Genomic DNA, 27,172 nt, shown 5'->3' on the forward strand with positions numbered 1-27,172 from the left:
TGTCAGAATGTAAGTATTTTATTTTGACATGCTCATTGGCATTCTTGTTGCCACAGCACTGAAAATAATAGCAGTTACAGTATTGATAGGATCCTATTCTCCAATTACTTTAAACCAGTTATACACCTCATATGAAGAAAAACGATAATGAGGGATAACATCTCACTTGACAGAAAACAAGTACTGGTTTAAAAAATAAATAAATAACTACTCTCTGGTGTCAAGTCTGCAGAATCAAATTTCAGCACCAGTTCAAGTAAAATAAGCATTCACTTCTCCAGTATCACACATGTTGTTTGATCCAGTCGATTCTTCCAGGACTGTCCTGAACTGAGACCCTATTGCACGAAGCCTCGGATAGGCAACCTACATCAGCCTATGAGGTTGATCCCGTGGCTCCCTGAAGCTGACATCACAGAGCAGTGAGAGGTGGTCGGAGGGGTAGTGGTATGAGGGCAGGCGGTCAGGTCCTATCTGTTCCTCAGTGGGTATGTCCAGCAGGGTGTCCACAGTGAAAGCACCGTGAGAGTACCAGATGTAGTCCAGGGTACTGCAGCTCTCCCCTGAGGGACGGATCTTCCAGGTAGTGTAGGCCGGCTCCGTCTGCCCATCTGCACTCAGCAGCTTATAGGCGGAGTCCAGACCCAGGGGGGAGGAGATAAAACGCCTGTACACGTCCTCTGAGGGCTCAGCGTTAAAGTCCCCACACACTATCAGAGGCACCCCCTCTGTCCCACTCCCTCCCCCAGGTCCCCTACTGACTGGGTCTGACCCAGCCGCCCTCGAGGTGATAGCCTTTAGGCTCTGCAGCAGGTCAGCCCCTTGGGCCCCCCTCAGCCTTTCCCAGCCACTCCTCGCCTTCAGGTGGGTCACAGCCACGCACAGCCTCTGGCCCGTCTCCCGGCAACGCAGCGTCTGCACGATGGCCACCTGATTGGTAGGCAGCATCATGGCAGAGAGGCGCAGGTGGGAGGTGTGGAGGAGGCTGAAGCGTGCACGGCGGTAGAAGAGCGCACAGCCGTCAGGGCCGTTGTTGCTGGCCACTTCCAGGCAGGGGGACCAGGGCTTGGGAAGGAATGTGCTGTGGTAGCCCAGGCTGGCCAAGATGGGCTGGAAGGTGTCGTAGTAGTGGTCCACTTCCTGGAGACACAGGATGTCAGGGCGGTAGGTGAGGATCTCTTCCAGGATCAGGTACTTCCTCTCAGCCCAGTTCAGAGCATCCAGAGGACATTGCACAAAGCCATCCTTACCCTCCCCTAGAGCTGAGAGGAGGAGAGAGGACGGTTACCAGACATTAGCAGTAGACATTACTGTATAGCGTTGAACACTTCTCCCCATTTCTGATCGAAAGCCATTGTGAGCACTGAGCAGTATTATGGTCTGAAGTCTTGAGAGCTAGAATCTTGGATATTCATAGAGTGTACAAAACATTAAGAACACCTGCTCTTTCCATGACATACTGACAAGGTGAATACAGGTGAAAGCCCTTATTGACACCACTTGTTAAATCCACTTCAAATCAGTGCAGATGAAGGGGAGGAGACAGGTAAAAGAATGATTTTTAAGTCTTGAGACAATTGAGACATGGTTTGTGTATGTGTGTCATTCAGAGGGTGAATGGGCAAGACAAAATATTTAAGTGCCTTTGAACGGGGTATGGTAGTAGGTGCCAGGCGCACCGGTTTGTGTCAAGAACTGCAACGCTGCCTCGTTTTTCACGCTCAACAGTTTTCCATGTGTATCAATAATGGTCCACCACCCAAAGGATATCCAGCCAAACTCAATACAACGTGTCAACTGTGGCAGGCATTGGAGCCAACATGGGCCAGCATCCCTGTGGAACGCTTGACACCTTGTGGAGTCCATGGGGGGGGACTGTTCTAAGGGCAAAATGGATGGGGGATGGGGGGGGGGGGGGGGGGGGGGGTGCAATTCAATATTAGGAAGGTGCTCATACAGTACATGTTCTGCTCTGGTAGTCTTCTGTATTCTATAGTACTCTATCATCTATCAGAGATCAATTTACCTTGAGCTAGGATGTTCCATGTCATGACCCGTATAGATGGTGTTTGCTGTTGCTCATTGTTCCTGTATTGGTGCTGGTGTTTAGGGTCTACAGGGTAGACCAGGTCCCTGTGTGGCCGGGCCGGCCGGTTCTGGAGGATCTCCTCGCACTCCCTGAGCAGCTGGTCTGGGTCGGCCTGCTCCAGGCCCTCCGGGTCCTGGTCTGAGTCCTGGTGCTCTGGGTCGTAGTCCTGCTGGGCCAGTGGAGCACTGTTCAGGGTCTGGGCCAGGGTACCAAACAGCCTGCTGCTGCTACTGCTGCCCATCAGACACACTGAGGACAAGGAGACAACATATTAGAGAAATACAAAACACTGCACACATACAGTGTGCGCACATAATCACGCGCACACACACAGTAAAACATGAGTCCTGTCATGTTACCCTGCAGTCAGCAGAGACTGTCTCTCTCAGGCTCTCACATGAAAGACCATGTCTGAATCAGACTGTAACCACTTGTATATGTGGCATGCAATATGCTCTTAGGTGGACGAGTCAACAGCGAAACAATGCCCACTGATTAAGGATAGCACATTCACAGGACGACAGACAGGCAGACACTCCCTCGTGAGTTAGGCTCCGACTCATCCTCTGCGTTCCTTGGAAGCCATTTTGTGAGCAAGAGCAGCTAGAAAAAGAATAGTTAGACAGAGTGGATCTAAAGAAAGATATACATAAATAAGCTTGATAGAACTGTGGTCAAACCGATCATCTCCATCCTTAGACTACGTACGTCACTGTGGTTTAGAGAAATCCTCACCACTGTTTTGTCTAGGTGTCGGAGAACAGCAGCACTACTCTCTAGCTCTATTCCTCTCGCTGTTTTGATGACTCCTTCACTGTCTTTCTCCTCCTTGTACTTCAGTTTCTTCTGATTTTTTTTCGCCCTCAGTCGTTTTTTCGGACAATCCGAGTGCTTCCACTTTAGTTCTCTGCTGCTTTCAGTTTGTCGTACTCAGTCTCTCTCCCCCTCTGTCTCAGTCCCTCCCTCTGTTTCTGTGTCAGTGTGACATTCCAGCTAATGACAGCGTGACTGTTTAGACACAGTTAGTCTGTGTGAGACTGATGGGAGGACAAGGGAAGGGAGAGAAAGGAAAGGAAGGGGGAGGGGAGGATATGAGGTCATCACCATGGCTTGTCATATGTCAGTTGGAGCTGGCAGACTGATGTATCCGGACACAAAGAAAACACACAGGGGAGTGGAAGGTGGACAGTAACACACTTGAGTCGCCCACACACACACACACACACACACACACACACACACACACACACACACACACACAAGGTTTGGAGTGCAGGGGTGCAAGGGTTGGCGAGTTACTCAATACCCAGGACACAGTGTTCTAGTGCAGGATCATGTTTACACACCATAAACTTCTCCAGAGAGAGAGAGAGAGAAAAGCAGGGAGGAAGAGCACAGTATTTATTTGCCACCATTTGCTGACCTCTAGCTGCAGTTTTGATTCTGGAGTTATTACTTATTCCCATCTGAAACATATTTTTTTTACCTACAGACACCTTTCAGATGTGAACACATATCTTCACATCTTACAACTATTTCTTAGAGCTCTGTTAAATATGGTCCAGACAATTTTCTCAGTCGAACACTCAGTTTTTCCGATTGAGTTGAGAGATGATAGACAGTTACTCACAAAGAAAACGTAGAGTCGATGGAGAAGAATCACACACGCCCTCTTTTTAAAATCTTGCTTTTTGACTCACGCTCGACCCAGTGTCCAGGCTCTCTCCATGGAGCTACATAGAGCACTCTCGCCTCTCCTCTGTTTCTCTCTCCTTCTCCAGGGGTTCTTTCTCCTGAGAGAGATTGGACTCTTCTGAAACTGATGTATTGACGTGAAAGAATGTTCCGGAGCAAGCGGATGTGACTGGACTGCTCAGTGTGTGTGAGAGTATAAGAGACTGGACTGTTCTGTGTGTGTGTGTGTGTGTGTGTGAGTGTGAGTGTGTGTGTGAGTGAGAGAGAGAGTTTTCGAGAGATGGGGATTCTGCGAGCTACCGAGCATTCCTGAATAGACCAGTGTCAAACCCAGTCTCCTCTCTTCATCCCCACACTGCTCATTTGGCTGCCACAATGGCTTATTAGAACTGTCCCGTGAGGGTCACACACATGGCATACAACCACTCGCATAGAGATATGGCACACAAACACCACAAATTACCAAATGAAATGAGATTAGTGTGGCTTGTCCTTAGTTAATCTGTGTGATAGAGGAGAGACTCAACTGAGTGGAATGTGATTCAATAAGCTGACTCAGTCTGCTGCTCATAGAGCACATACACTGGAATGCTTCAGGGCCCCATTCAGCACGAGTATTCTACATGTACACTATGTAGAATGTACATACGGTATGTGGCATCAGAGAGTAGGCGTTTCCCAAACATAAGGTTAAAAATAGCTGGAAACACCGGTGGAGTGGACATTATGTTTCTGACTCAACTGAGAAAGAACATGATTGTATCTGTGTTTCCAGTTGGCTATACTTACTTTACTTACCATCTCCCTAGAGGACAAAAGCTAAAAGAAAGGAGACGAAGGAAACCGTTTCAATAATTGGTATCTAGGCCTACTCAATTATACTGTAGACCTAAAATCTGTTGTTCTCCATAAAAATACTGCATTGACAGCACAGCAGGCCAGGCCGATCTACGGGCCTACATTTAAACTGGAGAGCAGAATCTCTCCATAGGAATGTTGGTGACATCAGCGTTGAATGAGACAATCACATGACTGCTCCAGGCAATTATCAAATGAAGGATGGGAGCATGACAGAGGCTAGGTAGCCAGGTAGACTAAAATTAAAACATTTGGGAAGCAGGGGGTCTGGCCCCCAATGCCCCTTGAACTCCTGTCCATGGACAGGAGGGAGATGTAAGGGGAACAGCAAAATAGCCTGGCCCCCTCATTTTCAGAGTGTTTCTGAGTGTGTGCTTGTTTCAAAGTTGTCACTTGCACAGGATACAGCAGGTGTAAAACAGTACAGTGAAATGCTTACTTGCAAGCTCTTTACCATCAATGCAGTAATAAAACTAATAATATAGGTAAGAAAACACAAGAAATATGAGACAATAAAAAAAAAAAACTGTGTGCATTCTTAAAGCTGGACTCCTTAATTGAAATAAAGTGGTCAACCGGCCTGTGTTTCGGTAAACAGCTGAGGGATGAACCTGGAGAAATATTCAAAGTGAGAGCTATGTATGCAAGAACTGACCATCTATGATATCACAATTATAGTTTTGACCATGTTTTGGAGGCAACAGTATTTGTTTACACTTACTTTGTTTACAAACAGTGGCGTATAACAATAAAATATTTTGGGTTCTGATAAGGTACGACAGTTGAACTAAGCTCATGAGACATTTAAGTTAAAATCTTCAAGAACAAAAGTCCAAAATAGATGTAGCAACTTAGGATTCTAGCTTTAATAAGGAAACCTCTCGAGTCGTAACACAGTTATGCACCACTAATCTCATTAAAACAGGCAGCACTCAACCTCAACCTCAGCACTCAACCTCTTTTGGTTTATACTTTATACCCCCCATCATCATTAGATAAGTTTAACCCACTGGTGGAGTCAAACCAATAAAATCATTTAATGGTAAATCCTCGGGAATAGTGGGTTAATTTAGATGAAACCCCCTCATCCACACTCTAGACATTAATATATCAGTGTACTATTAGCTGAGAGGTACAAGGGCTTCTCTCACCATGACCTGATTTTACGGACATGACAGAACCTAAAATAACTCAACCCTTCTGATCTCCTCCTCAGTCACCATGGGTAGGAAAACGTGTGCTGCCAGTTTTAATGAGATTAGTGTTGCATAACTGTAATGAGGTCGCCATTTATTTTTTGGTCTAACCTTTTGTCTTGTTGGAGCCATTTAGCGGAGTGGTTGAATAGAGATGGCCTAGGAAGCATACCTTTTTTTATACTACAGTAAATGGTTATAGGCTAGACCGGGGATCTTGAGCGGAGGGTCGGAACATCATAAATCATTTGTACACTGCAAGTTGACTGCAAGTAGCCCAAACAGATATAGTATGACAAAAACAATGATTTCAAACATGCTTACATTGGGAACAGATATCCTAAATTAAAATCACTGATCTGATTTCCTGGTGATTTTACAGTCTTAAAAAGGGTAGGAAGCATGAGTTTGCACTATACACCATTTCTCAACATCATATGGAGAATCTACTCTGTGCTCCCGAGTTCATATGCTAACTCTGTAGCTAGCTCAAGCGCTTCACGGACTTTGTGGCTGTGTTATCTAGTGGGAACTCATTAGCACGGCAGGCTCTTGTGCCTTCTTGCGCTAATTGTGTAGTACCTTGTCTTTTCTCTATTTTGTTTTGTCAACTTTTTGGCATGTTCTCTTTGAAGTAGGCTATGGGAGTTCTGTAACCTTTCCCACCTTGGCTTAGTGCTAGTGCGCTATTTGACTGACATCGGGAATCTATCTATTTTGGTTCTCTCTCACTATATAGCTATTGGATTTCCCTCACCGACTCTCCCTCGGCCCGGTGAAGCACCTGCCTCCCCTGGCTTTGGTAGCCAACTCAGCCTGCCCTCTTTCACTATTGGATGGGCCCCAACCAACAATCTGTAAGTCTCTGCTCTCTCTTTGCTTGTGGCATGTGGTTATGTTTTAGTTGTGTTATTGGGCCCTGGCTTGCCGACCATAACCGTGATGGTTGGCTAGGCTGGCTAATATCTAGTTGGCTAAAAAGTCTGTCCCACGGTAGGGTAAACAAGGTACCAAGGATCACGTCAGTGCTCGGTTGTCTCCACCAAGTCTGTCCACAAACAATTTGATTTGCTGGTTTTAAGCATTATCTCTTTGTTGACTGTTGCGAGGTGTTATCATCCTTCATCAGCACCGGCCTGTACCCTACCTGCCCTAAGCTCTCTCCTGGCCCCTTACACTAAGTCTGAATTTGTCCTGCAAGGTGACCTAAACTGGGACATGCTTAATTAAACTACCTGACCAAGTCCTAAAGCAATGGGACTCCCTAAATTTCTCTCAGATTATTACCAATCCCCCAAGGTGACTCCAAACACCCAGAAAATGCTACTCTCCTCGATGTACCTATCATGATTATTTGTGAGGATAACTAGTCTGGTGTTTTCTGTAATGACCTTAGTGATCACTGTTTTACAGCCTGTTTGTGTAATGGCTGCTCAGTGAAACGTCCTGCTCTGATTTGTCATAGACACTTGCTAAAGAAACTTTCATAAGCAAGCCTTCCTTCATGACCTGGCCTCTGTAAATGGGTATAGAATCAGCTTGATATCTTCAGTGATAGTTAACAAACACACCCCATAAAGAACATTTTAATTAAAAACAGGTTCAGACCCTGGTTTGATCCGTGATCTGGCAGAGTTACTCCACCTCAAGAATTGCATTTGATGAAAGGCTTGGCACATGCATACTCAGGCAGACTGGCTCTCGTTCAGGCAAATGAGAAATAAGTGCACTCAGGCTATCCGGAAGGCAAAAGTTAGTTACTTTAAGGAGCAGTTCTCTCTCTGTGGGTCTAGCACCAAGAAGTTCTGGGAAATGGTTAAAGATCTGGAGAATAAACGCTCCTCTTCACAGCTGCCGATGTCCCTTAAAGTTGATGTGGTTGTTACTGACAAGAAGGACATGGCTGAGCTCTTTAAAATCACCACTTCATTAAGTCAGGATTCCTATTTGGCTCAGCCATGCCTCCTTGCCCATCCAACATTTCCTCATCTCCCACCCCTTCTAATGCAACAAGCCCTGATGCTCCTCCCTCTTTTTCCCCTGCCCTACTACAAAGTTTCTCCCTGCAGGCGGTCACTGAGGAGCTCCTTAAACTTGACCTCCTTGAACTTGGGAGTATGGCTAGACAGTACACTGTCCTTCTCTCAGCACATATCAAAGTTGCAGGCTAAAGTTAAATCTAGACTTTGTGTCCTCTATCGTAATCGCTCCTCTATTACCCCAGCTGATAAACTAACCCTAATTCAGATGACCATCCTAGATTATGGAGGTAAGGGTACTCTCGAGCAGCAGGTAAGCGTGCTCTCGAGCAGGCTAGATGTTATTTACCATTCGGCCATCAGATTTGCCACCAATGCGCCTTATTAGATCACATCCCCGCACTCTATACTCTTCTGTAAACTGGTCATCTCTGTATACCCATCGCAAGACCCACTGTTTGTTGCTCATTTAGAAAACCCTTAGGCTTCACTCCCCTTATCTGAGATATCTACTGCAGCCCTCATCCTCCCACATACAACACCCGTTCTGCCAGTCACATTCTGTTGAAGGTCCCCAAAGCATACACATCCCTGGGTCGCTCATCTTTTCAGTTTGCTGCTGCTATCGACTGGAACGAGGCGCAACAAACAAACACTATCTCAATCTTTTCATTCAAAGACTCAATCATGGACACTCTTACTGACAGTTGTGACTGCTTTGCCTGATGTTTTGTTGTCTCTAACTTCTTGCCCTTTTGTGCTGCTGCCATGTTGTGCTGCTATCATGTTGTGTTGCTACCATGCTGTGTTGTAAAGTGTTGCTGCCATGCTATGTTGTCATTTTAGGTCTCTCTTTATGTAGTGTTGTCTCTTGTCGTGATGTGTGTTTTGTCCTATATTTTTATTTAATTTATTTTTATTCCCAGCCCCCATCCCCGCAGGAGGCCTTTTGGTAGGCCGTCATTGTAAATAAGAATGTGTTATTAACTGACTCTACACTGTAGAATAATAGTGAAGGGATCAAAACTATGAACACATATGGAATCATGTAGTAACCAAAAAAATTGTTAAACAAATCAAAATATATTTTATATTTGAGATTCCTCAAAGTAGCCACTATTTGCCTTGATGACAGCTTTGCACATTCTTGGCCTTCTCTCATATCACCATAACCCTAATTGCTCAATGGTATCTTGAAACATACTAGACAGGTGATACAAAATCAATGAGGCAGAGGCAAACCTGTACGCTAGGAGGAAATAGCCTACCCATACAAAATGTCATTTTATTTCTATGGAATACCCTCTGACTGTTTTTACTGGTCCAGTCCTTTGCGGTGAACAAGCTGTCCAGGACAAGCAGCGTGAGGGAGAAAGGCCACAGGAAAGGAGACGCCGAAGAGGTCAACCCTCTTCGGCGTCTCCTTTCCTGTGGCCTTTCTCCCTTGATTCCTTACCGTTCAAAAGACATGATACTAGCGCTACGTTTTTTCTGTCTGTTGTGAATTGGCGTGCCGCATTTTACATTTATCCCGGACCATTTTAAAACTAGGCTACTTGCGGATCGGACCGTTAACCATGTTTAGGCTACACCTTGTTCAGCCATGTTACCTCATTAGATAGCTATAGCTAACAACCTGGGGCGTAGTCAGCAGGATGCAATGTTTTGTAACGTTCAGATTTAAGCTACATAGAACAAACATGCCTCTCTGGCATGTTAAACAAAGAATAACTTTGGCTCTACTCATGGGATTTCTATCTGCAACGTTTAATTAAGAATGGTTTGCAACTGGTCGTGGTCCTAGTAACATTACCAGTAGCCTATATGCAAATGTGCCATTTGGTGGCACATAAAGAAAGAAAAAGGGATAGCTAAAATGTTTTGACTAAATTCCTCTTCCCAGTATACTAACTTTATTTTGAGTTAATGTGGAGCCAATGACTCAGACTTGAGCACTGGGACTCGGACTTCAGCCATAGGGACTTGTGACTCAAGCACAGGAGACTCAATTCGGACCAAGGTTTAGTGACGCAACAACATCGCTGTTCATTAGCCCCCATTCTACCTTTGGACATCAATAAAATAAATAAAGTGCCAAAAATTAAGTCTTGAACTAACTTTGTTATGGAAGTGACATGGGGCAAACAAACTAAAAGCAATCCAAAAAACAAACCAGTTCCCTCTCTCTCTCACACACACACACACACACACACACACACACACACACACACACACACACACACACACTTTGGTAATGATTCAGCCTCTACTATATATTTACCACGTTCTGAATGTCTGAGGATGTAGAAGCGCATGAGACTTCACATAGGCCTAATCGGTTTGAATAATAATTCTGGCCAAACAAGTGAAATACACCCCTCCCAACCGTAGGCTATATCGTTCCGAATGTTATTTAAACAGAATCCAATAAAATTATATAATTGTCTTTTTTTTTTAAACAGACACGAGAAAGGTCTTATAAGATGCCTCCTGAACACTGAAAATGCCTACCTGGTATAGAGCTCACTGACGCGGGCGATGAGCCGCGTGATTTCACCTGTGGCTTGCCGCCTTCTCCTCCGGTGTGACAGTGCCGTGGAGCCGGGAGGGATAATTTCTTCGGAGGTGTCTGTTTCTTAGCTGCCGGCCTCAGGGAGGAGAGACACAACGCTGCCAAGTCTCGGTGAAGGAACGAACACCGACGAACCGGATACATGTCTCGCCCCGGTTCTGTCACAACTAGTGTTGCCAAATGAACGAGAGAGCGGTGAGAAGCTACCCTAACAACCTCACTTCAGTCCCAACACTCGATAGTCCTGTCAAATAATAACTATTTGCATAAATAGAGATATCATTATACGGACACAAAATGTTGGTCACTGCGGCATTCTTTCACGTTTGTATCAGTAACAAAGTAGCCGGCAAATGTTTCATCATATTTCTGACAGGCTCTTTGAACTAGAGTTTCGAGGGTGGATAACGAAGAAGGAGGATTTCAAAACCCTAAATACAGAGGCTGGAAAATATCTTGTCAATACAAATATATCCTTAGTAATTATTCGTTTAAAGATACCCGTAATCAAACCACATTCCGCATTTGATTGAGAGATTTAAAGCAACTTCCCCAAAGAATTCCCCTGATTCAAACTGCCAATGGATTGATCTGTACAGTAGAGTTTTCATGACAAACCAGGAAGAGGGCGGGTTTAAGGGTAGAGGGAGGGTGTGGTCTCACCTCTGATCTAATCAGAGGCCAGTGCGCGTGTTGGAAAAACAGCATAATGACGCAAATCTCTCCAAACAAAACGCCACCTCCCACGCCCACATACTTATGCAATGTCCTGTTATGTCAGCAACTGGACGTTTGGACTAGGCTAATAGCTTTCTAAAAACAGATTTACCCACAACGTAACCTACACAAGCATTGTAATACAAATAGTGAAATAAACAATATCAAATAAGGTAGGCCTAGTGAGCAAAACAACCGTTTTACAAGGCATACTTAGGGCTTTTGCATTCAGACATTTCCTATCAGTAACATATCCATTAAAGTTGGGCATGCCACATAATCTATGACATTGGTTACCAGACTTGTGGTCGGTACCCCATGTGCGGTCCCCTGATAATTGAAATGTTGCCTGATTGAGAAAATCTGTAAACTTATCAAACAAATGAATAACCGTTTTCTCTTTAAATGGGTTGACACCTTTTAGTGTCAACTAAGGACCTCTTAAACTATTACAATATGCTTTCATGTCATGATTATCTGCTGGGGCAGCCTGTGGGACCTGAAATGGAGTAAATATGCCCTAACAAAGTGGAATTAATAACTTATTATCTAATGTTGTTATATAACTTACCAGGTGTGTCAGGGGTCTTCAGTAGGCAAAGTTTACTCCAGTTAATCATTGATCAGGGGGAACATTTACATACACACCACCCGGACAGGGTTTTCTAGTGCAGCAATTCTGCCTTGAAATATCTGCATTTATGTAACATTGTTATGAACAGTAGAATAGACCAAACAACAACAAATAACAGGTTTCTTGTTGCCTGCACATGTACAGTACGCTTTGCTGTAGAGAACAGGAGCTAAAGTAGAGAAAAAGTTCTATCCATGTTGGCACATAGGAGATGGATGAGCGTTATATATATTGTGTGTGTGTAATGCTGACAGGTTTGCGGCTAAATTAAGACACATGCCCATGTCTCTCTCTGTCCGTTCTAAACACAGGGCTGCAGGTGGTAAAACTGATTACATTTTAATCTGGTTTCATTGAGGGGGACAATGGCTCTAAGTACAGCCGCTTGGCAGAAAGAGACTGAGATTAAAAAGAAAGAGAGGAAAATCTCCCCAGCGATAGTATCTCTCTCAATCAGGCCTATTAAATTATGAATTATGAAATTAATGGGTTAAAGAGGAGAACTAACACACACACACACACACACACACACACACACACACACACACACACACACACACACACACACACACACACACACACACACACACACACACACACACACACACACACACACACACACATTTCCCTCAATGGAACATGAGTGAACCTTAGCCCCAACCTGCACCGTACAAATGTACGGTGCATTCGGAAAGTATTCAGACCCCTTGACCTTTTCCACATTTTGTTACGTTATTGTTTCTCTCAAGCTATGTTGGGTTGGATGGGAGCCTTGCAGCACAGCTACAGTGGCAAGAAAAACTATGTGAACCCTTTGGAATTACCTGGATTTCTGCATAAATTAGTCATAACATTTGATCTGATCTTCATCTTAGTCACAACAATAGACAAACACAAAGTGCTTAAACTAATAACACACACATTATTGTATTTTTCTTGTCTATATTGAATACATCATTTAAACATTCAGTGTAGGTTGGAAAAAGTATGTGAACCCCCAGGCTAATGACTTCTCCAAAAGCTAATTGGAGTCAGGAGTCAGCTAACCTGGAGTCCAATCAATGAGACGAGATGGAGATGTTGGTTAGAGCTGCCCTGCCCTATAAGAAACACACACAATTTGAGTTTGCTATTCACAAGAAGCATTGCCTGATGTGAACCATGCCTCAAACAAAATAGATCTCAGAAAGATTAAGAACTGTTGACTTGCATAAAGCTGGCTTTCAAACGTATCTCTAAAAGCCGTTGATGTTCATCAGTCTACGGTAAGATAAATTGTCTACAATTAGAGAAAGTTCAGCACTGTTGCTACTCTCCATAGGAGAGGCCGTCCTACAAAGATGACTACAAGAGCACAGTGCAGAATGCTCAATGAAGTTAAGAAGAATCCTTGAGTGTCAGCTAAAGACTTACAGAAATCTCTGGAACATGCTAACATCTCTGTTGAAGAGTCTACGATAAGTAAAACACTAAACAAGAACGTGTTCATGGGAGGACACGACGGAAGAAGCCACTGCTGTCCATTAAAAAACATTGTCGCATGTCTGAAGTTCACAAAAGAGCACCTGGATGTTCCACAGTTCTTCTGGTAAAATATTCTGTGGACAGATTAAACTAAAGTTGAGTTGTTTGGAAGGAACACACAACACTATGTGTGGAACAAAAAATGCACAGCACACCAACATCAAAACCTCATCCCAACTGTAAAGTATGGTGGAGGGAGCATCATGGTTTGGGGCTGCTTTGCTGCCTCAGGGCCTGGACAGCTTGCTATCATCAACAGAAAAATGAATTCCCAATACTATCAAGACATTTTGCAGGAGAATGTAAGGCTATCTGTCCGCCAATTGAAACTCAATAGAAGTTGGGTGAGGCAACAGGACAACGACCCAAAACACAGAAGTAAATCAACAACAGAATGGCTTCAACAGAAGGAAAATACGCCTTCTGGAGTGGCACAGTCAGAGTCCTGACCTCAACCCGATTTAAAATGCTGTAGCATGAACTCAAGAGCGGTTCACACCAGACATCCTAAGAATATTACTGAACTGAAACAGTTTTGTAAAGATTAATGGTCCAAAATTCCTCCTGATCGTTTTACAGAAAATGTTTGGTTGAGTTTATTGCTGCCTAAGGAGGGTCAACCATTTATTAAATCCAAGGGTTCACATACTTTTTCCACCCTACACTGTAAATGTTTACACAGTGTGTTCAATAAAGACATGAAAACGTATAATTGTTTGTGTTATTAGTTCAAGAAGAGTGTTTTTGTCTATTGTTGTGACTTAGATGAAGATCAGATCATATTATGTGACCAATTTATGCAGAAATCCAGGTAATTCCAAAGGGTTCACATGCTTTTTTTGCCGCTGTATTTTCAGGTCTCTCCAGAGATGTTAGATCAGGTTCAAGTCCCGGCTCTGGCTGGGCCATTCAAGGACATTCAGAGACTGTTCCTGAAGCCACTCTTATATTGTCTTGGCTGTGTGCTTAGGGCTGTTGTCCTGTTGGAAGGTGAACCTTCGCCCCAGTCTGAGGTCCTGAGCGCTCTGGAGCAGGTTTTCATCAAAGATCTCTCTCTACTTTGCTCCGATCTTTCCCTCAATCCTGACTAGTTTCCCAGTCACTGCTGCTGAAAAACATCCCCACAGCATGATGCCACCAGGCTTCACCGTAGGGATGGTGGCAGGTTTCTTCCAGATGTTACACTTGGAATTCAGGCCAAAGAGTTCAATCTTGGTTTCATCAGACCAGACAATGGTCTGAGAGTCCTTTAGGTGCCTTTTGGCAAATTCCAAGAGTCATGGTCCTTTTACTGAGGAGTGGCTTCGGTCTGGCTCTTCTACCATAAAGGCCTGATTGGTGGAGTGCTGCAGAGATGGTTGTCCTTCTGGAAGGTTCTCCCATCTCCACAGAGGGTCCTTGGAGCTCTGCCAGAGTGACCATCGGGTTCTTGGTCACCTCCCTGCCAAGGCCCATCTCTCCCCTTTGCTCTGTTTGGCCGGGTGGCCAGCTCTAGGAAGAGTCTTGGTGGTTCCAAACTTCTTCCATTTAAGAATGATGAACGCGTGTTCTTGGGGACCTTCAATGCTGCAGACATTGTTTTGGTACCCTTCCCCAGATCTGTGCCTCAACACAATCCTGTCTCTGAGCTTTACTGACAATTCCTTCAAACTTCATTGTTTGGTTTTTGCTCCGATATACATTGTCAAATGTGGGACCTTATATATATATATATATACAGGTGTGTGCCTTTCCAATCATGTCCAATCAATGGATTTTACAACCGGTGGACTCCAATCAAATTGCAGAAACGATCAATGGGAACAGGATGCACAGAAGCTCAATTTCGAGTCTCATAGCAAAGGTTCTGAAACCCTGTTTTTTGCTTTGTCATTATGGGGGATTGTGTGTAGGAAAATGAGGAAATGAGGAAAATGGTATTTAATACCTTTAAGAATAGAACTGTAATGTAACAATATGTGGAAAAAGTCAAGGGGTCTGAATACTTTCCAAATGCACTGTATGTTAACCCATGTTTTGCCCATGCCCCACACATGGCTGTCCTCTCATCACCTCCCCACTGGGCACAGTGTAACAGTTGTTGGTGGAAGAAGGTGAGGACCAAGATGCAGCGTGGTAAGTGTTCTTCATTATTTTAATAAACTGAACACTAAATACAACAAGGAACAAAAGCAACAACAGAAACAGCTCCGTCAGGTGCAAAACACACTAAAACAGAAAATAACTACCCATAAACACAGGTGGGAACAGGCTACCTAAGAATGGTTCTCAATCAGAGACAACGATTGACAGCTGACTCTGATTGGGAACCATACCAGGCCAAACACATAGAAATACAAAACATAGAACAAAACAGAATGCCCACCCCAACTCACGCCCTGACCAAATCAAAATAGAGACATAAAAAGGAACTAAGGTCCAGACTTGACACACAGACACCATTTTAACTTCTAGTTTTGATTTAGTTTAGTCAGGTTGAGTTATCAACTATGGTGAATTAAATGTGAAATCATCAAAAAATATCACCGTCATTGGATTTAGGTTTAAAGCTACAGTTCGGCATTCAACACCATAGTACCCTCCAAGCTCGTCATCAAGCTCGAGACCCTGGGTCTCGACCCCTCCCTGTGCAACTGGGTACTGGACTTCCTGACGGGCCGCCCCCAGGTGGTGAGGGTAGGCAACAACATCTCCTCCCCGCTGATCCTCAACACTGGGGCCCCACAAGGGTGCGTTCTGAGCCCTCCCCTGTACTCCCTGTTCACCCACGACTGCGTGGCCACGCACGCCTCCAACTCAATCATCAAGTTTGCGGACGACACAACAGTGGTAGGCTTGATTACCAACAACGACGAGACGGCCTACAGGGAGGAGGTGAGGGCCCTCGGAGTGTGGTGTCAGGAAAATAACCTCACACTCAACGTCAACAAAACTAAGGAGATGATTGTGGACTTCAGGAAACAGCAGAGGGAACACCCCCCTATCCACATCGATGGAACAGTAGTGGAGAGGGTAGCAAGTTTTAAGTTCCTCGGCATACACATCACAGACAAACTGAATTGGTCCACTCACACAGACAGCATCGTGAAGAAGGCGCAGCAGCGCCTCTTCAACCTCAGGAGGTTGAAGAAATTCGGCTTGTCACCAAAAGCACTCACAAACTTCTACAGATGCACAATCGAGAGCATCCTGGCGGGCTGTATCACCGCCTGGTAGGGCAACTGCACCGCCCTCAACCGTAAGGCTCTCCAGAGGGTAGTGAGGTCTGCACAACGCATCACCGGGGGCAAACTACCTGCCCTCCAGGACACCTACACCACCCGATGTCACAGGAAGGCCATAAAGATCATCAAGGACATCAACCACCCGAGCCACTGCCTGTTCACCCCGCTATCATCCAGAAGGCGAGGTCAGTACAGGTGCATCAAAGCTGGGACCGAGAGACTGAAAAACAGCTTCTATCTCAAGGCCATCAGACTGTTAAACAGCCACCACTAACACTGAGTGGCTGCTGCTAACACACTGACACTGACTCAACTCCAGCCACTTTAATAATGGGAATTGATGGGAAATGATGTAAATATATCACTAGCCACTTTAAACAATGCTACCTTATATAATGTTACTTACCCTACATTATTCATCTCATATGCATACGTATATACTGTACTCTATATCATCGACTGTATCCTTATGTAATACATGTATCACTAGCCACTTTAAACTATGCCACTTTGTTTACATACTCATCTCATTTGTACATACTGTACTCTATACCATCTACTGTATCTTGCCTATGCTGCTCTGTACCATCACTCATTCATATATCCTTATGTACATATTCTTTATCCCCTTACACTGTGTACAAGACAGTAGTTTTGGAATTGTTAGTTAGATTACTTGTTATTACTGCATTGTCGGAACTAGAAGCACAAGCATTTCGCTACACTCGCATTAACATCTGCTAACCATGTGTATGTGACAAATAAAATTTGATTTGATTTGATTTAAAGTTTGGTGAAAAAAATATGAATTTCCCTGGCATTTGCAAATCCAATCAGTATTCCACTTTGAGTTAACGTCATCACATTTAATTTTGTTGTTGAAAGGATGTAGAAACAACATTGAATCAACCCGTTTTTGCTCAGTGGGTCACTTCTCTTTCACTTCTACCTCCTCTCTTTCTCCTGCAATCTCTCTTCCATTCTTTCCTGCGGATTTAGGGAGAGAACCAGCTAAAACGAGAACAAGCTGTAAGTGAGATTTATACCTCGGTCTCACCTTCTCTTCCCTCATCACAGGATGAGCAGGCAGAGCTCCGCTCCCCTCAGCATGCTAACAGCTTACAGTACCTGAGCAGAGCTTTCTGTAATTAGTATCTTTTTGAAGCCTGTCTGGGAGGGATTGCTGCTGTGCTGAGTAGGAGAACAAGAGGACTTAGAGGGCATACAGCAGATCCTTACCCTAACGAGCACGCTCCACAGCACTGACTCCAGTAGAGAAACCTGCTACCCGCAAAATGTGTGTTAGGTGTTTGAAGAATGTGTTTCCTTTGAAAAGAGAGATTATGGTTCAGCCACTCTGTGCTAATTATTACTTGTCGGTTTGACACAAGAAACATGCATTCAGTCTTCTTCTTCCGTCCCAAAAGAGCTTTTAGATCTTAGGAAAAATGTGAAAAAATTAGACTGTTGAGGGGAGGGGGGGGGGGGAGGGGGGTGTTGAGGGGGTAATTGATGAGGAAAACATTTTATTTAATACATTTTAGAATAGGGCTGTAATGTAACAAAATGTGGAAAAAGTCAAGGGGTCTGAATACTTTCCGAATGCAATGTATGTTTACTTATGGTTTGACCACGCCCCTCACATGGCTGTCCTCTCATCACCTCCCCACTGGGCACAGACATCATTATAATGTCTAGTTTTGATTTACGTCTGGTTTTGATTTACATTACGGTGCGGCAGGTAGCCTAGTGGTTAGAGCATTGGGCCTGTAACCGAAAGGTTGGTTGATCAAATCCCTGAGCTGACAAAGTAAAAATCTGTTGTTCTGTCCTTGAACAAGGCAGTTAACCCACTGTTCCTAGGCCGTCATTGTAAATAAGAATTTGTTCTTATCCGTTAACCCATTAAATGGACCCCATTTAGATCGATACACATTGAATGTGATCTGACATTACTATTAGAGATTTGGTTGACTTATAACAACTAACATTAGCCTAAATGTATGAAAAAGAGGAACTGAGCATCTAACCGTTGGAATGAAGAGCTTACCGTCTCTATATGAGTAGAACGGAAGGTGTTCAGTGGTGGTTATAATTTGCATGGATAACAGCTATCACAAATCACACTTAAAACTGCTAGACTGTGTGTCAATTTTGATATTTGATATTTTATAGATGATTGAGCACTGTGTGTGTGTGCCGCAGTTTACGTGCAGTTTTAGAAATTATACAGGTTATATCTATACTCAGCACTGGGTGGCGCTCCAACCCCACATTTGACTAACATTCTGATAACTGCTCAGAAAAACTGAAAACACTCTTGCATTATCAAGTGCCACACCAGAAAAGGGTGTTTCCTACATAACTATACCATGTGGTATGCTTTTTGTCAAATGACAAAGTAGACCTAAAGTCTTGATATGTGTAATTTGAATTGACAGGTACATGAACACCCACCTGATATGTACTTCCAGGACTGAAGCTGTGTCTGTGGCACAATGGTCATTTATATCTATCTCTCTCTCCCTCTCCCTCTCCCTCTCTCTCTCTCTCTCCCTCCCTCCTCTGTTGGACTTTCTATAATTCCCTGTATTACTACCCCATCGCTCTGAAGACGTCTGAGATCCAGAGAGAGATCAGACATCTGTTCATCACACACAGGCATAGATATGGAATAAACTCAATTCAATATGAACATAGAAACAGTAATAAAAGTGATGCCCTGAAGCAGCTCTCCTAACAGACACAGATAGCTAAGGCATACGTACAGACAGACACAGGATTGTACTGTGAGACTATCGATTATTTTTCTCTCCGCTGTTAGACATTGCCTGCATTGATTAATTCTCCCTGTGCAGCGGAGGTGTTGGCTGAGTGAGGATGTTGCCTGAGGGAGCGGAGAAGAAAAGATTCAAAAACAGAAAGCAGCCATGGGTGCCTACTCCTATCTCCTGTTGAGATGTGGTGTGGCCTGACGAGACTAGAGTGGGCTGCCAAGGTCGCAGGGGGACACTTTGTAACCTTTCCACACTGAGAGATGGATAGTTTCTGAATTCAAGAAAGCTTTTTGGAAGACAGATGCACTCTCGGCTCCTGCTATCGCCTCTCTCTGCCTCTCTCGCCTCTACATTTGAACGTGTCTCTTCTCCTGCCGTTCTTCTCTGGTGGAGAAGTTCTTAACCCAGAGGCGCCTGAAAGGAAGATGACGTGTTGTGTTGTAGCTCAAGGCTGGAGGCTACAGAGGCTCCTTCCAGGACAGACTCAGCTCCTCGTACATACACTCACAACCAACAGTTTTTTGATGAGTTTGACGTCTTTCCGCTTGACATCTAAATCAAAAGGGTTGAGCGCTCTAAAAGCCCAGGCAGAATCCACAGGGGATAACTTTGATCTTTTTGTGTCTTTCCACCTCCTCTCTCTTTTTCTCTTGTTTCCTTTTTTCTCTCCCCCTCCCTCTCTGTGATTGATTGATTTTTCACGGTAGTGTGTGCAGGTGCTAACACGACCCAACCCATCAACCCTTCATCCTGCCCTGCTCCCCCCCCCCCCCCCTCTCTCTCTCTTTCTCCCTCCCCCTTTCTCTTTCCCTCTTAACATGGTCCCTGTTCTCCTCATCTGATGCAGAGAGCTGAGAGGACAGGAGGAACAAACAGGAAAAAAATCAATGCTGGAGTAGATTAGCTATGAACAGTGTATGTTTCAAGACGTGTTTGTTTTTGGTGTGTGCGTGCGTGCAGTGGAGGTGAGTGGTGAACAGGTGTGAGGGACAGCTCAATGAGTGTATTAAAAGGGGAGAATGAATATGTCATAGTATATGTATGTGCGTGTATTTGTGTGAAAGGTGAAGGAACAGCCTGGTCATCAGAAACACATGCCGATTCCGGATGTTTAAACCCAGTAACCATGCGAAATGAACCCTGTAACCACACAGAATTAATTAGACGTTCATCCACATTATGTCAAACCTTAAGCTATGAGATCAGGTTGCAGCGAAATTAACAGAAGAAAATGAGTGCTATTTAACTTTGACCTCTGATGCTCTCTGTGCTCTGTGCTTTGGCCTTCAGATGCTGGTAAGGAAGAGGATTGTCAAAGAGGAGAATACACATTAGCAAGTCATTTATTTCCCAAAGTAGGTGACGCTCTGAGGCATTGACACTTGTACAATTTCACACACACACACACACACACACACACACACACACACACACACACACACACACACACACACACACACACACACAACCAAACCTACATATTCATATTATCGCAGACCAGGATCCCAGCCCATATTTCCTCCTTCTCTCCCTCATCTATCTCCTTGTAAGGTATTATGAGCCAGTGTCCTGTGGGCTCTGGCTGCCCTCTGTTTTGTATTCAGGGTTGTTGTAAATTAACCAGTAGAGTATGTTTTTTATATAACAGCCTCCATGGGCTAATGAGAGAGGACCGAGGACCGATGCACACACATGACACATACATGCATGCCAGAGTAAGCTGGTGGGAGGAGCTATAGGAAGACAGGCTCATTTGAATGGCTGTAATGGAATTAATGGAACAGAGTAAAACATGTGCTTTGACACCGTTCTATTTATTCCATTCCAGCCATTACAATGAGCCCGTCCTCCTATAGCTCCCCCCACCAGCCTCCTCTGATGCATCCTTACACACACTTTGATTTAGCAATAACATTTTCTCTCAGTTTTACCTGCAGCCTGAGTAGGCTATTTATCAATTAATATTATAACTGAATTTTGTTCCCCAAGAATAGATAATCTTCTAGGTTTACAGGAAGAGTAGCAGATACGCCATTGCTCCAGGCTGCTTATATATTACGGTAAACTAACCACTACTCGTCTTGCAATCTTCTCAAACTCACTTTTATCCTCAAGCCTTTCTTTCTAGAGTACCCTCCCTCTCTCCGTTCCTCTCCTCTTCCCTGCCTCTCTCTGTATCCTCTCTCTCTTATCCTCCTTTACCTCTCTCTGCATCTTTTCTCTCCGTTCAGGGAAAGGAAATAGCACATAAACACATTCAGTGTTATGAATTAAATATGTAAAATAAATAATGTATTCTTCTGTTATTGGGTTTGCTTGTCATCCTTTTATGCAAACTGTGTTGTGAGGCGACTATTGAGTTGTGTTGCAGGCCCATTAAATTTGATTGTTGCCGCGGTTACATGACGTTTATTAAAATGTCCCTGGCTGGCTCTGCTCTGGCATGTGTTAAGTTGGTTATTTTTAGAGGGTGTTAATGGCTTACAAATTGTAGCGGGTTGTGGAACAGACGGCAGAACTTTGTAATAAGACTTAATGGAAGATGAACCTTTCAGATTTGCTCTGGTTTCAGAAGTGCTGTGTGATCCTCTCTCTCTCTCTCTCTCTCTCTCTGTGTGTGTTTGTCTATGTGAGTGTGACTAGGTGTGCCATTCTCTTTGATCCTGCTCTCTCCCTTTTCTCCTCTTTCGTCTAGATAAGTAGCTGTTTATCAAACCAACCGGATGGAGAAAAAGAATGATACTAGCATAGAAATGACTGTTAGCGATTCGGGAAAGAGGGGAAAGTTTTATTCCTCAGACCGCTGCTCCCATAGGGCGGCGCACAATTGGCCCGGCATCGTCCGGGTTTGGCTGGGGTAGGCCGTCATTGTAAATAAGAATTTGTTCTTAACTGACTTGCCTAGTTAAATAAAGGTTAAATAAAAATACAATAAAAATAAAATGAATGTTTGCAGGAAAACATAAAGACGGCACGATGCTAGATTCTCATTTGAAAGCGTCACTCAGAGATGTGGATGTTTGTCTGGCACACGTATGCCAGACAAACGAAGAAGAAGGATTTTTAGGACAGGGACTCTGAAGAGGTTGTGGCCTTTCCCAGTCTATTGGTGACAACTATTGGTCAAACGTAAGGGACAATATCCTTTTGATAAGAGATGCCATTGAATGTTTTCAGTACATCCTGTAGCATAACACAGCCCAACGCATTGCCTCACAAATATGAAAGCTGACACAGTAACAGATTTCCATTTATTTGAAGTTTCCTCTTCTCTCTATGAGCTTGCCCAGCCAGCCAACTGCCCTTGACTCCAACACCTTCATTCTGTGACTGTTCGGGCTGCTTTCCTTCTTTGTGAAACATTGAAATGTACTTGTGCTACAGAAGATTGTTATAAGTGTGAATTCAAAGATTTGTTTGAGTGATTCGGCCTCTCCCATTCCTCTCTTTCTCTCTCCCGTCATATCCATCCCTCTCTCCCTCTCTCTCACACCTTGCTCTTTGTCTCTCTCCTGCATCCTCCGTCTCTCCTCCTCTCCATCCATCTCTCTCTCAGCAGGGTGCAGCCAGGCTGGTGGGGTAATATCTGCTGTGGAGTTGGCTGGCGGATCCTGGTGTGAGGTAGAATGAATGCGGACACAGAGAGAGCACAGTGTGTTTGTCTCTGGCTGCACTCTCATCTACGTCAGCCTCTGTAGCATTACAACAATAACACACCTCTCCTGCATTCATCAATAACACTAAAGACAACATGGCACAGATGTCAAACCATAATATTTATGATGAGACCGTGTTGAGATAGACTTAGGGGCCCTGCAAATGGAAGTTCAAAGATTTAATTTTAATTTGACAAGAATACATTGTTTTGAAACGTGAACCTTGACTTTTATAATCAGATGGCGTGTCTTTGTATTGGTGAGTGTTCTGTGTGCGCACACACACACACACACACACACACACACACACACACACATACACACGCTCCCCTCCCCCCACCACACACACACAGACAATCAACTCCTCTCTGTTTCAGGTGTCTGTTGTTTTTCCCTCTGAGTTTCCAACTCATTTAACTTGATCAGTTCATTAAGGCCCCCTAATGAGTGCTTAATTCTGAGAGAGAGCAGATTGCCTCGACTGGCTCACAATCTAATTGGGAGGGGAGAGAGGGCAAACCAAAAAAGAAGAGAGAGAAAAAGAGAATGGGAGAAAGGGGAAGTGAGTGATGTGAAAAACAACTTTCAGAGATTCTCAGAGACATGCTGATTGAAAACCAAGCAGACTGTGTTTTCGTATGTGTGTTTGTGTGTTTTTTTTGTGTGAGAAAGAGAGAGAAAGAGAGATATGAGCTCATGCTGTGTGTGTGTGTGGTGTGGGAGGGTGTTTTTAGGAACATATTGGTTCCCGTGAAACGAAAACATTCAATGAGACCATTTTGTGGATGGTTTCTATTCAGCGGTAATTGACCCTTGAACTAACTTTCAGAGAACCCTGCCTGTTTCTCAGATACCAAGGTCACCAACGTCACACAAACACATTCAACTCTGGACCCCCGTAAGGTCAGAGTTCCACCCCCCCCCCTAAAATAAAAATAAAAATAGAATGCATCAGCCAGACAGCCACTCACAAAGAATAGACTAGTGATTGTTGTCCATGGTGCTGAAATTGCTACATGTCTATGCGGCTGCCTTTCGAATCAATGAAAGGCTTTCTGTGGTGCCAGGGCATGTAGCCTATCGCTTTGGTTTTGCTAATGGATAAATATTTATTGGTAGAACTATTTGAACATAATTTTCATTTTCATGTTATGCCTAACATTTCACGAAGCTTTAAATAATATTGCCAGGCTGCCATTTAGACTGCTGTCTGGCAGCAATAATGTCATTAATGTTTCAGTAATTCAAGTTGGAAATTCAAACATTGCAGATTGTAAAATGTATTTTTGATGCAACAGCATATTAATCAGCTATGGATAGATAAAAAATAAAAAATCATATTCAACTGTCCTGTACAGAACCTGCATTTTGTGAGCCTTCCTTCCACTCTCTCCCAGCTTGGATAAAATGGTTTTATGCACAAAAACAATCTATTAAAACTCGATGTCTGTGGTCTCATGGAAATCAAATTAGCATATTTTAAAAATCTGTAAATTTAAGCTAGAGATATATAGATATTTGTTTGCATTGGGTGCGTCTCAATCTCAAAATGCGTCTCAATCCACAACATCCGCCTATGTATCACTTCCGGATCTGCTGTAAAAGGTGACAGAGCTAGAGCGGTGTTTGTCAGACCATGAGACATCCAGAAAATCGGTCTTCTCACAAAATCGTCTATAGTGTACGAACGGTTCGGCTGCCTTGGAGGATCACATCGCTCACGTCCGAGTAGTCCTGGAATGCCTCCAAGCTAACCAACTGTTTGGCAAGGCTGAGAAGGTCCAGTTTCATCAGGAGACAGAAATCCTGTCATTTCATTCCTCTCTCTGGTCTCCCTACTGCTCTCCAGATCACTGAGGCACTATTCCAGCAGGTCTTCCCGGCATTATGGCCTTCCGGGGGACATCATCTCAGACCGTGGGCCCCAATTCACATCATGGGTAAGGAGAGCCTTTATGGAGATGCTTGGGATCAAGGTCATTCTCATTTCTGGGTATAGGCCTCAGTCCAACTGGCAGGTGGAGAGGATGAACCCGGAGCTGGGGAGGTTCCTGAGGAGTCACTGCCAGGACCGGCAGGGAAGGTGGGCCCGATTCCTTCCCTGGCGGAGTACGCCCAGAATTTGTTACGTCACTCCTGCACCAGGCTGACTCCCTTCCAGTGTGTTCTGGGTTTTCAGCCAGCTCTGGCTCCCTGGACCTCGGGCCAGACCGAAGCTCCTGCGGTTGATGAGTGGTCAGGCACGCAGAGGAAGTGTGGAGCGAGGCTCGCGTGAGACTCCAGCGCACCGTTCACCATCAGAAGGAGCAGGCAGACTGCAACCGCAGTGAGGCGCCCGTGTTACATCTTGGGGATAATGTCTGGCTCTCTACCAGGAATCTCCCACTCCGCCTGCCCTGCAAGAACCTGAGCCCCCAGTTTGTTGGGCCATTCGAAGTTCTCCGGAGGGTTAACGAGGTGATGTATAGGCTACAACGTCCCAGTGACTACCGTATCTCACCTTCTTTTCATGTCTCAGGCCGGTGGTTCCTGGTCCCTTGGCCGATGCTGTCCCCCACGACACCTCTTCTCTCCCTCAGATCCCTACTGGACTCCCGACATCGTGGGGGTCGGGTCTAGTACCCAGAGGAGTGGTATTGGATTCCAGTGGAGAACATTCTGCATCCCAACATCATCCATGATTTCCATCTTCGCCTGGACCGGCCCGCTCCTTGTCCTCGGGCCGTCCCCCTGGTTGGCGTCATCCTGCGGCTGGAGCCGCGCGCCAAGGGGGTACTGTCATGACTACTTCCGCTCCTCCCCTTCATTGTTTGACTTCGCTGATTTACTAACCACCAGTCCTGGGAACCATCATTATGCACACCTGGCTTTCATCATTACACCCACCTGCGCTTCATCTTTAAGCACACCTGGACTCCATTACCTCACTCATTACCTCCCCTTTATCTGGAACTCCCTTAGGTTCCTTCCCCAGGAAGTATTGTTTCTGTTGTTCATGTCTAGGCGCTACTCCTACGTTGTATCGTTCCATGTTATTTGTTATATTAAACTTACCACTTGCACCTAACCTACGTTACACTATATGTGACTCACCACCTGGATTCGGTCTTATGTAGCAACATTAGAATTTCTGTTTTTTTACATTGGATAAAAGTAGAGACTCAGAGCTACAAAATGGTATATCATTCACTGCATTTGAGGAAGCAATGGGAAAGTAATTCTGCTTTGAAAGTTGATCAACTTGTGACCTCACTTTTGAGAAAACTGTCTGTAAATGGTTTGGTATTTCTAATGGAGAGCAATTCTTTGTCTACACCCATTCAGCAATGTTTACACCTTCTTAAGCCTTAGCCCCACCCATCTCTTTAAGGGTTGATCTAACCGTTAGGTACTAACTTGCCAGCTACTTACAGACATCTAAGAGAGAGAGAGAACAGCTCACTGAACATTACTCGCCCTATCGCTCTATCTGTGGTTTCGCGTTCAGAGCGCACACTGGATGCTCTGGGCAATAAGTAGGGTTGTTTCGAAAGCTCTGACCTCACAACTACAGTCAAACACCCATGCTAAATGGCTAACATTGGCTAGCTACCTCCAGACACATAATGAAAGAACACCCCAGAACACCCCTAGCAGAGCTGGTTAGGCTTTTTTCATGTTATCCAGAGCGTTGGTGACTGTAACATTTACTGACACCGGACATATTCAATGGGTGTTGAGCGTGAAAAAATGCATCAGTTATTCTGTGCTCTGGCACACTAAGACGAGAGTATTTTGTTAAGAAATGTAGCTAGATAGCTAGCTAGGTAAAAAATGAATCCCAACGCATGATGTAACATTAGTTAGCGAGCCAGCCAGCTAACATTAGCTAGCTTGCTAACAGTACACTTGAACTTGAAATTAAGATACTTGGGTGGAGTCTTTTGTTAAGACATGTTGCTAGCTAGCTAAACAATGGACCATAATCACAACTCATGACATTACTACCCTGCATGAATCTGCAGGTAGCTAACCAACCAGGTTCTATGGCTATAACTAGTCAAGCAAATGTGTCTGCGATACGAAGAATAAGATAATATGCATAACGTTAGCTAGCGACCCAGCTAGCTAACGTTAGCTAGCTAACAGTACATTTGAAATGAAACCACTTTCTGTCAACATTAGAAACGTGTAATATCTGAAAATCTTACCAGTATACATCATGGTTGGACACGTCTTCTGTCTGATGTCATGCATGGTTTCCTTAGTTTG

At 44.4% G+C, this 27,172-nt stretch overlaps 1 protein-coding gene across 5 annotated transcripts; it reads right to left on the reverse strand.

Moving 5' to 3' along the window:
- On the reverse strand, positions 1–27,172 carry nocta (nocturnin a). 5 transcript variants are annotated; one of them, XM_036942950.1, is made up of 4 exons: positions 10,891–10,969; positions 10,329–10,556; positions 2,027–2,338; positions 1–1,262 (listed from the first exon to the last, which is right to left on the reverse strand). In XM_036942950.1, exons 2-4 carry the CDS (start codon positions 10,531–10,533, stop codon positions 367–369), a joined length of 1,413 nt encoding a protein of 470 aa, XP_036798845.1. In that variant the 5' UTR covers positions 10,534–10,556; positions 10,891–10,969; the 3' UTR covers positions 1–366. The 5 variants fall into 5 exon arrangements, with proteins under 5 accessions (XP_036798845.1, XP_036798846.1, XP_036798849.1 ...); XM_036942951.1 differs by lacking the exons at positions 10,329–10,556; positions 10,891–10,969 and adding an exon at positions 27,112–27,172; XM_036942954.1 differs by lacking the exons at positions 10,329–10,556; positions 10,891–10,969 and adding an exon at positions 3,720–3,968.

Source organism: Oncorhynchus mykiss, chromosome 14, assembly GCF_013265735.2.
Source record: "Oncorhynchus mykiss isolate Arlee chromosome 14, USDA_OmykA_1.1, whole genome shotgun sequence".
NCBI classification, from domain to species: domain Eukaryota; kingdom Metazoa; phylum Chordata; class Actinopteri; order Salmoniformes; family Salmonidae; genus Oncorhynchus; species Oncorhynchus mykiss.

Bases quoted from the DNA above. Each gene is read 5' to 3' on its own strand.
- nocta (XM_036942950.1), bottom strand. From the start codon at position 10,533: ATGTATCCGGTTCGTCGGTGTTCGTTCCTTCACCGAGACTTGGCAGCG. The intron at 2,339-10,328 runs GTAGGCATTTTC...CCTTGTCCTCAG, and splicing joins GTCAGTGAGCTCTATACCAG to TGTGTCTGATGGGCAGCAGT. The intron at 1,263-2,026 runs GTAAATTGATCT...TCCTCCTCTCAG, and splicing joins ATGGAACATCCTAGCTCAAG to CTCTAGGGGAGGGTAAGGAT.